The 14,006-nt window shown below is 36.7% G+C and overlaps 1 protein-coding gene across 2 annotated transcripts in view; it reads right to left on the minus strand.

Annotated features, from left to right (window-relative positions):
- Positions 1–14,006, minus strand: part of PRKD1 (protein kinase D1) — a 132,414-nt gene that overhangs the window by 43,104 nt on the left and 75,304 nt on the right. For both annotated transcript variants that reach the window (XM_072986321.2, XM_072986322.2), the window contains 2 exons: positions 11,952–12,090; positions 875–1,006 (listed from right to left, as the gene is read on the minus strand). In XM_072986321.2, the coding sequence (XP_072842422.2) occupies positions 875–1,006; positions 11,952–12,090 (271 nt within the window). The remainder of the gene's footprint in view (positions 1–874; positions 1,007–11,951; positions 12,091–14,006) is intronic.

Raw genomic sequence — 14,006 nt, forward strand, 5'->3', positions numbered from 1 at the left:
TAGGTATCAACCTACTCCTGCATTTGTGTAAGGATAGCTGAGGTGTGTGTGTGTGCACGTGCGTGCTTGTTTCCTTGTGACTCCGTCCAGAAGACTATGAAACAAATGATTTCATCCTGCCTACCATATATGGTTGTTGCTGTAACAATCTTCTAGAAGTGCATCTCAATCAATCAACATTTAACAAGGAAGCAATCAAGCAGAAGAGTGGAAGATTTGGAAGGTTAGAGATGACCGTTTAGCTGTCAGATAGGGCTTCACTGTCAAATGTGTTAGATGGGATTAGGAAGACAGGGATAAACCTGTGAGTTCCTCAGGTGATGAAAGAACCAGAAGGGTACTATGGAATGTTTTTGAACTGAAGTAAAAAGCTATGAAGTCTTTCAAGGCAAGTTCAAGTTTTTAGTGAGATATTATATTGACGGAAATTCTTGGTTTGTGTTTAGTATATATGGAATGTCCTGAAAGTTTTATTTTAGTACTGGAAGTATTGTACATAAACGCCTGTGTTCTGCAATAAAAAACCACTAAGCTTTTAATTATGTTCCTGTACTTCCAAAAGTAAAACTATTTCTTCTAGTGAAAGTTATGGTCTCCCATAAACAAGAATGATTCCTACATCTCTGAAAATTTAAATATATTGCACCAAACGATCAGGTGCTACCACTACTACCACTGTTTCATTATTAAATTATCACTAACACAAGTAACAGTAAGGAATAAAATGCATAGGGCAGGTCTATGACTTCAGGAACAAAACGTTTTAATTATTTCATTGCTAAATACAATTTTTTCATGTATTTTTGATATAACAATATTTATATATAGAAGATTTGGAAGCATTTAATGAAAAAGAAACAGACCTTTAACTCACCTTCACATTTAAGACCTTGACGTACAAGACCCCACAGCATCTCTCCACAGTGGTCACAGAAGGCTGGTGCTCTATATGAATGAACAAACAGAGCATGTGGTCGAATCTGAAAGTCTTCAAATGTCGCAGAGGCTGAGAACAAAAAGATTTCCAAAGGAGTTAAAAGAAATATCTACAACATGAATTTTAAAATGACAGCAAAGACTGTGGTGTAGTCATAAGGCTTCATAAACTTTATCACTGTGTATTACTTGTCTAAACAGTAGAGTGCCTGAGGCATTCTGGCACAAGTGTGTTAAGTCCTAAAACTTTTGTTTGCTTTAAGTACAAAAACAAAGATTTGCTATTTCAGGAGGTCAATAAAACTGTACAGCCTGCATTCAGTATAAATTGTATCAGTATAAACTATATAGCTGGGAAAAGCTGGCTGTAGCGTTCACCCTTTGTTAGGTATAAGTCATGTATTATTTATGTTCTAGGCAAATATGGTGGAGAGGCGGAGCTGAGAGAGAGGTTAAAAGGCGGAGCCTGAGAGGACGAGTCAGTCAGTCAGGAGTGAGTCAGTGAGTTAGTCAGAGTCAGAGTCAGAAGAGATAGAGATTGAGTTAGAGACTGGTTAAGATAAATAGACAGAGAAGGTGGAAATTATATGGCAAGAGAATTGTATGTACATCTGAAGAACCTCTGTGATTAATAAATTGGCTTTACTTTAATAAATAAGTTTTGTTTGCATTCACAATACAAGTGTCTTATCAAATGTCATTTATTTTGTGGATTGAGGGAATCCACTGGTGGCAGTGAAAGGAAAAAACGACTGGAGCCTTTGTGAGGGCACAACACGTAGGTGCCTCAAGGAGGTGAATGTCACACTGGCATAGCACAATATTTTGACAATATGTGATGGACTACAGCTCCAATCATTGTATTAGATGGGATTGGTAGTTAAACACATTGAGGCAGTATCAAGTTGAGGGAATGCACTAATTACAAATATAGAACAGCGGCACAAATAAGGTTTGGTGTGAAACACAAGACTTTCTAAAATTCACTGACAAATAGGAAAGCACTGTTCTTTCATTTCCAGCACCATTTTCAATATAAATAGCTATATCCTACTAGATAAGGATACTATTCCATATTTATATCTAGCTGAATGAGAGGGAATCCTAGATTATAGGTGATAGACAAAATAATGTTAAGGGTCATGAGCAATGAAAATAATAGGAGAAGGCTTTAGTGATACTGTACTAGACATAGACTGTTCTTCCCTGTTTTAATTCAGGATGAAAGCTGCTTCAGGTCCTAGCTGTGATAGAAATAAAATAACTAAATCAAATAATGAACTTTAATTAGAAACAACTTTATAGTTAAGGCAGGATGTTTTCTTAGCTATACAGTGGACCCTCGACTTACAGATGGCTCCACTTACAGACTTTTCAAGTTACAGACTTCTCTGGCCGCAAAATTTAGGTTCGACTTGCAGCCGGAGAATTGACCTACAGACCAGAAAAAAAAAAAAAACCAAAATGGAACAAAAACGGTTGGTTATGGATTAATCGGTTTTCAATGCATTGTAGGTCAATGGAGCCCCAACCTACAGACTTTTCGACCTGCAGCCACCGTTCCAATATGGATTAATTCCGTTAAGTCGAGGGTCCACTGTACCTAGAAATCACTAGGTAAGTGAGTGGGTGGGTGGGTGGGTGGGTGGGTTGGTTGATATTTCTTTGTTTGCTTGCTGACTTTTTTTCTGAAGGTTCTCACAGTATTAGAAGAAACAAAGATAAAAGCCAAATAAAAATCTTGCAATTTTAAATTTTAAAAGAATTGCACAATTATATTAGAACTCATAATAAGAACAATATTAAAAACATAAAATAAAATGTTCCCTTTAAAAAATCCTTTTGGTCAACCAGACATTTTAAAGGGAAGCCTACCTAAAGAGAAAGGTCTTTGTTTGCTTGCATAAGGGCAGTAAAGATGGGGCCAGTCTGGCCTCCCATGAGAGGGAGTTCCAGAGTCTAGGATCAGTAACAGGGAAGGGCCTCTCCCATGTCCCCACCAATTACACCTGTGAGGGTGGTGGGACTTAAAGAAAGGTCATTCCTGGTGATCTTAATACCCTATGAGGTAGGCTCATAAAGGGAGTTACAATCTTTTAGATACCTTGGACCCAAGCCATTTAGGTCTTCATAAGTTAAAATCAGCAGTTTGAAACCAGTATAGCCTTATTACAACCATGAAAGTACTAACTAGGCCCAGTCCTGCTTAGTTTCTGAAATTAAAGTGGTGCGAAAAAAATCCAATAACTTTCATTGAAAACAGTGAGACTTAAAAGTACTTTCACTGGTAGGTATCTTGTTCAACATTTATACACATGTAGAATTCCCACAGTAGAAGCTGCCTAGTGATCCGTGAGGCACCATTAACATGTAATCAGGCATATGATCGGCACCTCACCAGATCACTGCACTGTCTTACACAGCTGGATTCCACACACTTGAATACTGAACAAGATACCAGCCATTATATTTCAGTAAGTTACCAGAAGCCTGTGAGTATAGCAGCAAAACAAACAAACAAACAAAAACAAAACACCACCCAATAGTCCAAGCCAATGCTGAATACCACCTCCCATATAACAATAGCTAGTACATCTCCATGCTGATAGCCAGTGTGGTGTAGAACAGGATTCAGGAGAATTGGCTTGAAATCTTTCCTTGGCCATGCAAACTCAGAGGGTAGGGATGGCACTGGTAAAACCTTTGCTTAAATATACCTTGAAAACCTGATCAAGATTCTCTTTAGTTGAACACCACTTAATGATGCACAATGACAAGCTGTACATCCCCAGTATTTTATTGAATACGGTTTAATTTGTCTACAGAGAGACATCTTCTGCATTATTACTCTTTCTATGGAACCAATGTGAGTAATCACTTTTTAAATATATAATGAATCATGTTTGTTGCCATATTACGTAGTCATACCAAAGAATTCACAAAGTAGATTGTAAGGTATTAAATGCAGCATTCCCTCTCCCTTTACCTAGTCTGTCTGCCAGGGATTAAAATCAGTCCCAGTGCAAATGTGCCAAATATAATACACCCATCATGTTTATTCTTGTTTGTCTGTGGTTTGGTCATTTCAAAGTCCATTGTTCTGTTCCAAGGGCATGAAAAAAGCAAACGGCAAGACATACTGAGTCATCTCTTCCTACAATTATATAGTCTAAGTACTAAAAAACAGTTCTTAGAAAACTCTTGAAGTGTCACATTAAAAGTTAAAAACAGATTAAAATTGTAGGTGTGCATTATTAAAAACTAACAGAAGTATCAATTTTCCAAAATTTAGAAAGCTCTTAGTCTCTCTCCCCCTCCCCCCAACAACCCTGCCCCCAGTGCAGCCTCCTTCCCTTTGTTCTTTGTTTTTGGTTTTCCCACTTTCTTCTTTTCTGGTCCTTCTCCTCCTTTTCTAGTCCTATCCTCTGTTCCCACCTCCTCATTGTACCAAGCATTTGGATGTTTTCTCTGTGTGCCTGTTTCTCACTCTTCAAGGAATTCAAATAACCTCTAATGGGAAGAATCATATAGAGCTTATGGAGAAGAGAATATCCCTGGTTTGCCCTGAGCTGCATCTCTGAGGAAGGTTAAGAAAATCTGTCACCCAGTGACTAAAGATGATACTGCATGTTACATATTCATTTTAATTAGCTACAAGTAAATATATTTAAAAATATAAACTCCAGAGGTGAACATCCCTACTAGAATCCCTTTAATAAACATGTCATGATTCAAGTGTCTCGGCAACATGGCCTAGACCTATGGCAAATAGAAGCAGGCATACAAAAATACTATTATCCTCTCTCTCTTTCTCTCCCCCCCTACACACACACACACACACACACACACACACACACACACACACACACACACACACACACAAACAGAGAGAGAGACACAGAGAGAGAGAGAGAGAGAGAGAGAGAGAGAGAGAGAGCAAAAATTCCCAGGCTGTATTCATCAGGAGATGGACCACTAGAACAGAGGTCAGGGAGCTTTTTTACCTTTTACCCCCCCAAAAATTTATATACGCCAACATTACCCCCTTGATTTGAAAGGAAGGAAATCATACATTATTTGAATTAAAAATATTATTGAATCTACACAGGCTGTGTACCGAACTAGCAGGATGCACCAAATTTGATAAAGATGTGCACTATTTTTGCTGGAACACATTGCACTCCAGCCATGGTGTGGAATAGGGAGTAGTAAGGTGTCCAGCATGCCTATCAAGTTGCATTAAATTTTTGCTAGCTCGCAGAGGATTTAATCATCATCAGTGGATGTCAGAGTGGTGCTAGCAATGCCATGCTTGCTAGAGACAGCCAACGCAGAATTGGGGGGGGGGGGCTTTCCCTACCACTTTAATCATTCTATGTGTGGTGTGCAAAAAGGAACAAACCAGGCTAAAGGCCATGTCACCCACCCTGGTGCCACAGCCCAATATCAAAGGACCAATGTGCTTTTTTTATCATCATGAATGGAAAACTCAGCAGTGGCCAGAGGATTGGAAAACATCAGTCTACATCCCAATCCCAAAGAAGGGAAGTGCCGAAGAATGCCCTAACTACCATACAATTGCACTCATTTCACACGCTAGCAAGGTTATGCTCAAAATCCTACAAGGTAGGCTTCAGCAGTATGTGGACCAAGAACTCCCAGAACTACAAGCAGGATTTCAAAGGGGCAGAAGAACTAGAGACCAAATTGCTAACATGCGCTGGATTATGGAGAAAGCCAGAGAGTTACAGAAAAACATCTACTTCTGCTTCATTGACTACGCAAAAGCATGGCAGAAAGTGAGGAGGACTTAAAGAAGCTCTTAATGAGGGTGAAAGAGGAGAGTGCAAAAAATGGTCTGCACTCAACATCAATAAAACTAAGATCATGGTCACTGGTCTCATCCTGCCAAATAGAAGGGGAAGATATGGAGACAGTGACAGATTTTACTTTCTTGGGCTCCATGATCACTGCAGAGGGTGACAGCAGCCACAAAACTCACAGATGCCTGCTTCTTGGAAGGAAAGCAATGATAAACCTAGACAGCACCTTAAAAAGCCACCCTTCCCCCCACCTTAATTCAGTTTCTCTTTTGCTTGCCTGCCTGTTTATTTTCAGTCAGTCAGTCAGTCAGTCTCTCTCTCTCTCTCTCACACACACACACACACACACATATCCATCCACCCACCCTCCCTCCATTTCCTCCCTCCCTTCATTTTGTACATTTAAATAAGCTTGATGAAGTCCTTGCTCTCTCGCACCTTTCTTCCCTCCTTCCCTTGCTTGCTCGCACCTTTCTCCCCTAACTCCTGCTTGTTTGCAGTCATTTCCGGAGGAAGCAGTCATTCAGAAGCCCCGAATTGATTGATTGCCTGGGCCTAATCCCCAGCTGTAACCAATTAGGGAGGTTTATCTCCAATCTCCTGAAAGAACGGAGGATTTAGAAGTGCCCTGCTGCAACGAAGGAAGTAATAGGGAGATGTGGCTTACAATTTGAGCTTTGGCTGCAGAGGGTGCGGGTGGGTAGGAGGCAGGGGTTAGCACTCTGCTCATTACCCCCAGGATTTTCACTTTTACCTAATTTGGGGTAATTTACTCCTGTTTCCCGACCTATGCACTAGAAAGACTAACAAGTGGGTCCTACATCACTCTCTTTAGAAGCAAAAATGTTGAAACTGAGGCTATTGTGCTTTAAGCACGTTATGAAAAGACTCCCTGGTAAAGATAATAATACTAGGGAAGGTTGACAGTATAAGGGAAAAAAGGAAGATCAAATATGAGGTGGAATGCCTCAAAAATCAATTCATGGCCTTGAGTTGGAAAGAGCTGGGCAGGTCTGTCACCGGTAGGACATTCTGAATGTTACTCATTCATAGGGTCACCATAAATCAGAGGCAACTTGATGGTAGATACCTCCAGCTGCAAAAGTCAGAGCAGTTTCTCCCTCGGTGGCAGATAAAAATGGAAAGAATACTCACTAAATTTCTCACTTTAATTTATTTAGCCTGTCTTGACACAAAGAAAAACAGTGATAATAAAGTTTAGACCAACACCAAGATTTCTTTTCTCCAACTAAGAGTGAAACAAAGAACTCTTTCTTTCCACTCTCATGACTTCTGTAATTCATGCAAAAATATTTCTAATGTCCATTTCCTTTGAGAAGCAAAGCCCATGCACACATACAGGGATCCCAGAAAGATTAGCTGAATATTTTTTAAAAAAAGATACAAACAACCCATCCATTATTTCAAATTCTTAAACAAACAGTAATTCTAATTCAGGGCATTTTGTTCAATTTGTGACATTTTGCAGAAAACATCATTCTCAACAACATGACATCTCTGATGAGAACACCAGGAAATTCTTCACTCTTTTAGCTACTGAAGTGAAGAATACTATATTTTCTTGTCCTTGTATGCAAAGACAAGTGAAGATTTACTTCCCTACCTACTATTGTTTCTGTAAAGTGTGATTCTCTCTGTGCTCCTATTTCTCAATAAAATACTGATAACACTCACCATAACTGGTACTTGCAACCCTCCTAACTTTCATGGCTTATTGTATCAATCAACTGACTAACATCAAGCAGTGGGGTGCAAAAGATGGTGACTTAACAACAGTTACAATGTTTATAGAAACAAAATGTTGTAACATTGTGAAATATACTGTTAAAGTGGCATGACCATTTCAGGATATGATCTACGGTAAAAGATATTTGATTTAACAGATTCTTTAAAAAGAAAAGAGCCATGACAACACTTTGAAGTTTTTTATTCTGACAGTATTCCTATTCATCTGTCTTCTTGTCTACCAAGATATACATATTCACACATACTTATCTCACACCACAGTTTTTCTTCCATTTATGATGGGATGTTTTGTATTTTCTGTAAAACAGCCTATCTTTTCAAATAAAAAATTTCTATTGCAAAACAAAATTATCATCTAATTACCTACAAGTCTGTTTTAAACTGACTTGCAAAAGCTTCAAACATGTGCGAGTCATAGAACCTGACACAAAAAAAAGGAATTCTTATATCTTTTAAAAATAAGAAAAAAGAGCCAGCAAACAGTGTGCAGAAATTCCATATTTAATAATGAAATTTTGGCACAGAAAAACCCTTTCAGTATCTATCTAGATCTGTATGTAAGTATCACATATATAAGAAGTCTCATATTCCTCACAAATTGGAGATGGCACTCCCAATAATGGGACTGTAAATTGTTGTATAGTGGTCTTACATGGACTTTAAACCACATATTGTACTAACTGTATTCTTAGAAGAAGCAGACAAAGACAACTCTCACCAATTCTGAAAGGCTACTGCACATTATTTTCAATTTCATGTTCTCATACTATGTTAGGCTTGCTAATTAGATACCTACCCCTTGAAAATTCAGTAATCAAGGTAGATATGAGGCCAATGTTCTTTCATATGATCCAATGTGAACCTCAGATGTAGGAAAGAACTAAAGGAAAATTCAATTACTTGTGCCATAATTGGGTGGAGGGGGGAAAAACCCTTGAAATTCAGTGCAAAAGCTCAATAAACTCTGAATACTTTTTCTCCTAAAAGAAGAAAAAAATACATAAAAAAGATATCATTTTCTCTCTGATTAAACTAACCTGATACACAATGACTTCTATGTGCCTTCAAGAACAAAATCTAGAAAATCTCATTTTCTTGGGATGAATCAGTAGTAGAATAAAATGTAATATTTTAGGTAAAATCATACTATAATAATGTTCATTCCTTTTGATGCGATTATGCTGTGAATTTGCCTGACAGGTCCACTGTCAACCTAATTTTTTTAAAAGAGAAGTTTTAATCTATTCACATCTAATGTAACAAACTTGTGAAAATTCTTCCAGGTTTGTACTTTTTTCATTACATAAGAACCCTGTAATTTTACATGCCAGAGAAGACAGATCATCTCAAAATGAATACCTATTCAGATTTATAGCACTTTTATTTTAGACGCACTGTTCTTCTGCCGAACAAAAAAAGAGCTAAATGTTTGAAGAAACATACTTCCAATCCTACCTTGCTCAAATATATTTTTGGCTCTACATCATGCTATTTTTTAAAAATCCTAAAAAGATACCTGTACCTCTAGTATCTGTCAAATTTAAGATATAAAATCTTTATATATAATGGAACTTCAGGAGAAATAAACTTACACTTCTACCATTTTAAAAGAGAGTAAATATATGCACAGGTGTAGATCCAAGGAGGTGTAAAATATCAACAAAAGAATTACTCAGAGATTCACTATGTTTCAATCATGGCTATTATGCAGCAAACCAGAATATATTTGATTTAATTTCATGTATTTGTTTATTTAAATTATTTTTACTCCACCTTTCTCCTTGAAAGACGATACATATCTAAAATTTTAAACAATGAGTAGGCAACTGTCTAAGATAACGCCCACTGAATTCAATGGGATTTGAGTAGATATTGGCTGAAATCCATGAGTAAGTCACAACCAGAGTAGGCCCACTGAATCAGTGGTGATATGGTTAATCAACTCTTCTGCAAGTTCCATTCAATAGGCCAACTCTAGTGTAGGCCTACTGTTGAATTTAAGCCATTAAATGGCTGTGTTTTTAGTATAGTTATGAATTATGCATCAGTTGAACCCATGAGCTTCACAAACCATGAGTAAAGTCCAAATAGAGAAATGGCGCTTGCCACTGATACCAATCGCAAATGTTGTTCTCCCTGGAGGAACAAACAGGCATGGAGAACATTTTCCATAAGATAACTAAGCAATGCTATCATGATGGTAATCCTACAGATTGGAAATTCCACTTTTTTGGACAACTTCCAAAATTATTTAGCAACAATTAAGGCCTAATCTCTGGGAGATGGTGGAGTTAGAGATGTGAAAGTCAGAAAAGATAGAGGAAATTTCAGGGGTAAGCAGATTTTTCAATTTTTTTACATGGACAAATTTCCAAATTTTTTCCAGCTTTTTTAAAAAAAGGAACTTTGGGAACCTAGAAAGCATTTTGACAAAATATCTTTTTCCTGGAATGAATTAAATGGATTTAGAGAACAATCGTTCCTGTGTATGCTATAAACATATATAGCACTCAAATTTAAAAATGCATTTCTATACCTAGAAGATGCCCCCATATTCATAAGAGGGGTTCTTCCTTGCTGTTAGATGGCAATGCTCTACATGCCAGAACTGTATTGGTGTCTGTATAAGGTTTGCTAAACTTGCCAAAGCTAACTGTGGCTAATTGATGTGATGGCATGTGTCCTAATTACATGCCTATATCACACTTCTGACCACACAAACAAGAAATGCCCCACCATCTCAACAAATAGCTGCAACAAGTTACATAAATCTTACTAACAAGTTTCCAGCCTCGGTGTTAACAGTCTTTAACATATTTTCAGTTGTTGTAGAAAGGTTAGCTATGTTAGTCTGTGCAAGAATTATAGATGAAAACAAAGTAAAAATAAAAAGTAAAACAAAACCAAATATGTAGTGGCACTTTAAAGACCAACTCTAATATTTTTAATGTGAGCTATTGTGGACAAACCCACTTCATCAGACATAGAGAGAAGGAGGCAAATATTTAAAGTGCCAAATATTTAAATGTGGCATCAAAGTTGTTGGTTGTGAGAAAGTCAGTAATTGTTGAACATTATGATGATGGTTTATTTGATATGCAGGTCTTAGTAGAAGCTTATGTTGTAGTGAGAGCCTCTGTCATAGAGTAACAATGGTAAAATAACAATAGTAATATAACAATGGTAGAGTAACAATAACGTCAATCAGATAGGCTAATTATAGTCCTCCATGAATTTTTCCCCTACAACTTTTCTTTGTAATCAGCTGTAAAGTGTATGAATTACCCCAGACAATGAATGACCATAAGAGCACAATGGAATCTATTTTGCCTTAGAAAAGGTAAGACAAATATCTGGGAGATTCAGTACAGTACAATATTTGTAGTATTTATATCTGTAGTGTCTCCAAAAGTCTTGGCTTATATTAAGACCTTTGATATGTGTGTCTAGCATGCATATACTGTATATATATATATAATCTCAGCTAGTTAGTCTTTAAGGTGCCACCATGATTTTGCCTTTTTTAACATCTGTACTGCGTAGGATATATTCACAATTTTGCTTACATAAAACTAGGACTTCTATATTTTTAAACTTCACAAATACTTCTGGCACTGCAATTTCCTGTGCTAAGTTATGAATGAAAGATTTCATGTTGCAAAAGCAGTACATATGTATTGCATATGTATACTGTATCTTTCTCCCCCCCCCAATTTTTTTTCCCAAAAGAAAAGGAAAAAAAATATTGTATTCGCGAAGGCTTTCGCAGCCGGGATCTAATGGTTGTTGTGGGTTTTTCGGGCTCTTTGGCTGTGTTCTCAAGGTTGTTCTTCCTAACGTTTCACCAGTCTCTGTGGCCAGCATCTTCAGAGGACAGAGTGTCCTCTGAAAATGCCGGCCACAGAGACTGGTGAAACATTAGGAACAACAACCTTTAGAACACGGCCAAGAGCCCAAAAAATCCACAACAACGAAAAAAATATTGTTCTTCATTTTTTCCCGCCTATGATTTCAAAGATTGAGGAAAGTTGACATCTCTAGAAGGGGTGCAACTCATCTTACACTCAAGATTTATATGACTGTTTGGAGAAGAGTGAGTGTATGAGAGAAGGCCCACTTCAGATTTTCTAGACTGTCTTTTACCTGCTTCTGATGCATGCTGATCTTCTTTTAGCCTTGGCAGATACTCTTTAGCCTGGACTGATACTCTTAAAGACTTGCTGATTTCCTTCTTCTCACATTCTCTTTTTGACATTCCATTTCTGGTAATTTGTCTTCTTTGTGTTACTTCATTATAGCGCAACTAGATTTGGCTGATTGAAAGGTATGATTTCATTTTGACAATACAAGTCAGTAGCTAAAATCCTGTCACACAGTTTCATGTGAGCAACGGGAAATGCGAAACCATAAAAATGTACATCTTACCTGATAAGACAACTTCAACAAGATCACCTTCTTGGATATCAGTAGCTGACTTCACTAGCTGAAGAATATTTTCTGTTGTAGGGTCATGTCGGAATAGTAGGATTTTATCATATAGTCCATAAAACCCACATTCAGGAAACTGAAAATAGAAAATATTGAGCATTTATGTGGATTGGAAATAATACGTAAGCACTCTTTTGTTAGATTTAATCCCATAGAAAAAGAAGTAAATTAGGTTCAGACTATGTTAATGGTTTCTTCTATTTTCTTCTTTATGTTTTCACAGTTCATTGTTCATGTAAAATAACACAACATGTAAAACAATATAACAAGTAGTTCCTAAGGCAAGAAAAGCTGGTATACTAAAGTAAGTCACAGCAAGCACACATGAAATGATATGATGCAAAAATGACCTAAGTCTACAGGGGAAAGTAAACTAAAATATCCTGACATTTGCTTTACCTGAATGATGGAAGTTTGTTTCTGCAAAGTGATTAGCCATACTTTAAAAAAAAAAACAAGACACAAAAAAGCACACACAGACATATAGCAATACAGTACAACAAATTGCTCTAAAATGCAGATAAGTGCAACAGTGCACTTGTGTGCACACAAACTTGAACATGTACATAGAATATGTACATAGTAACACCATCTTATATTAAAAAGAACAAAGATGATATTGTTGATTTAAAGAATGTTACATGAGATCTACTGGATTAGAACCCATTAGGGGTTACAAACTGCTGGTGCCACAACAGTTGCCACTTAACTATGGCAGCAAGTCCAGTAGCTCCCCATGTTGCAGAAGGGTGCTAGAACAGTCTGTGTAGCACAGAAGTCTGTGAGGCTGCAAGGCATCATCTTTCCAGCTATCTCAGGAAGGGGGGGGAGAAGAATTTTGGTGGCCAGAACTGAAATGGCTACTGTGATTACCAATTCTATGATTGTCGGGATGTGCAGGGGAAACAGAACAAGAACCTGGATGCCATGCATAATTGTAAGCCACTAAACCTTACATTAAAGACTTGGTTTTGCCTGCTCTAAATCTACTATGAACCAGTTTGTAGAGAAGATCCAAAATTGTCAAAATCCAATCACCAGATCTGTTAACAAATTCCAGATTATTGTTGTATGAGTCTGAACAATACTCACTTTGACCAAGGTCCTCCTACATACAACAAACCAGTCAAAAAGCATTTAGAAAAAAACTTATTTGCCACTTTAGTTTGAAGGTACAAGGCAAACATGATCAGGTGCTGAAGCTTTTTTACTCTCAGATTGTTCCAGCATACTATTACCTACAAAATAAAGTTCCTCTCTGTTCATTCAGATGGATTTCCTCAGCATTTAGTAGAGCTTTCTCTCTTTTTTACCAAAGTGTAGAGGTAAAGTGCAGGCCAGGCAAGTCCCCATGTCAGCTGAGTTTCAGTCATTGTTCGGTTGTCATAGCAGCCTAGCCAGGATATTTCTAACACATAAAGTACTTGTTCATTGGACAGAACAAACAAATGTATACCAGTGTAAAATGTAATAGGAAAATGATAAAGCAAATATTTTTCCTTCAGCATATCACACATAATGAAAACATTTAAATAAGATCTACAGTTGACAAAATATACTGCTGTGCTGTAATGCTCACTATTCTAAATAAAAATGAATGAACACAAATCAGTCACATCCCGTACTACTGATGGACACATTATTTTACTGAAGGAATCTACTTGGCTCACCTTCTTTAAAGTGTGTGTGTGTATGCTTTAAAGATACACACACACACCTTTAAAGCATATACATATATATACATATATACATATATACATATATACACATATACACATATATACACATATACACATATATACACATATACACATACATACATACATACATACATACATACATACATACATATATATATATATATATATATATATATATATATATATATATATATATATATATATATATATATATATATATATATATATATATATATATATATATATATATATATATATATATATATATATATATATATATATATATATATAT

Source organism: Pogona vitticeps, chromosome 1 (genome assembly GCF_051106095.1).
Source record: "Pogona vitticeps strain Pit_001003342236 chromosome 1, PviZW2.1, whole genome shotgun sequence".
In the NCBI taxonomy this organism is placed as follows: domain Eukaryota; kingdom Metazoa; phylum Chordata; class Lepidosauria; order Squamata; family Agamidae; genus Pogona; species Pogona vitticeps.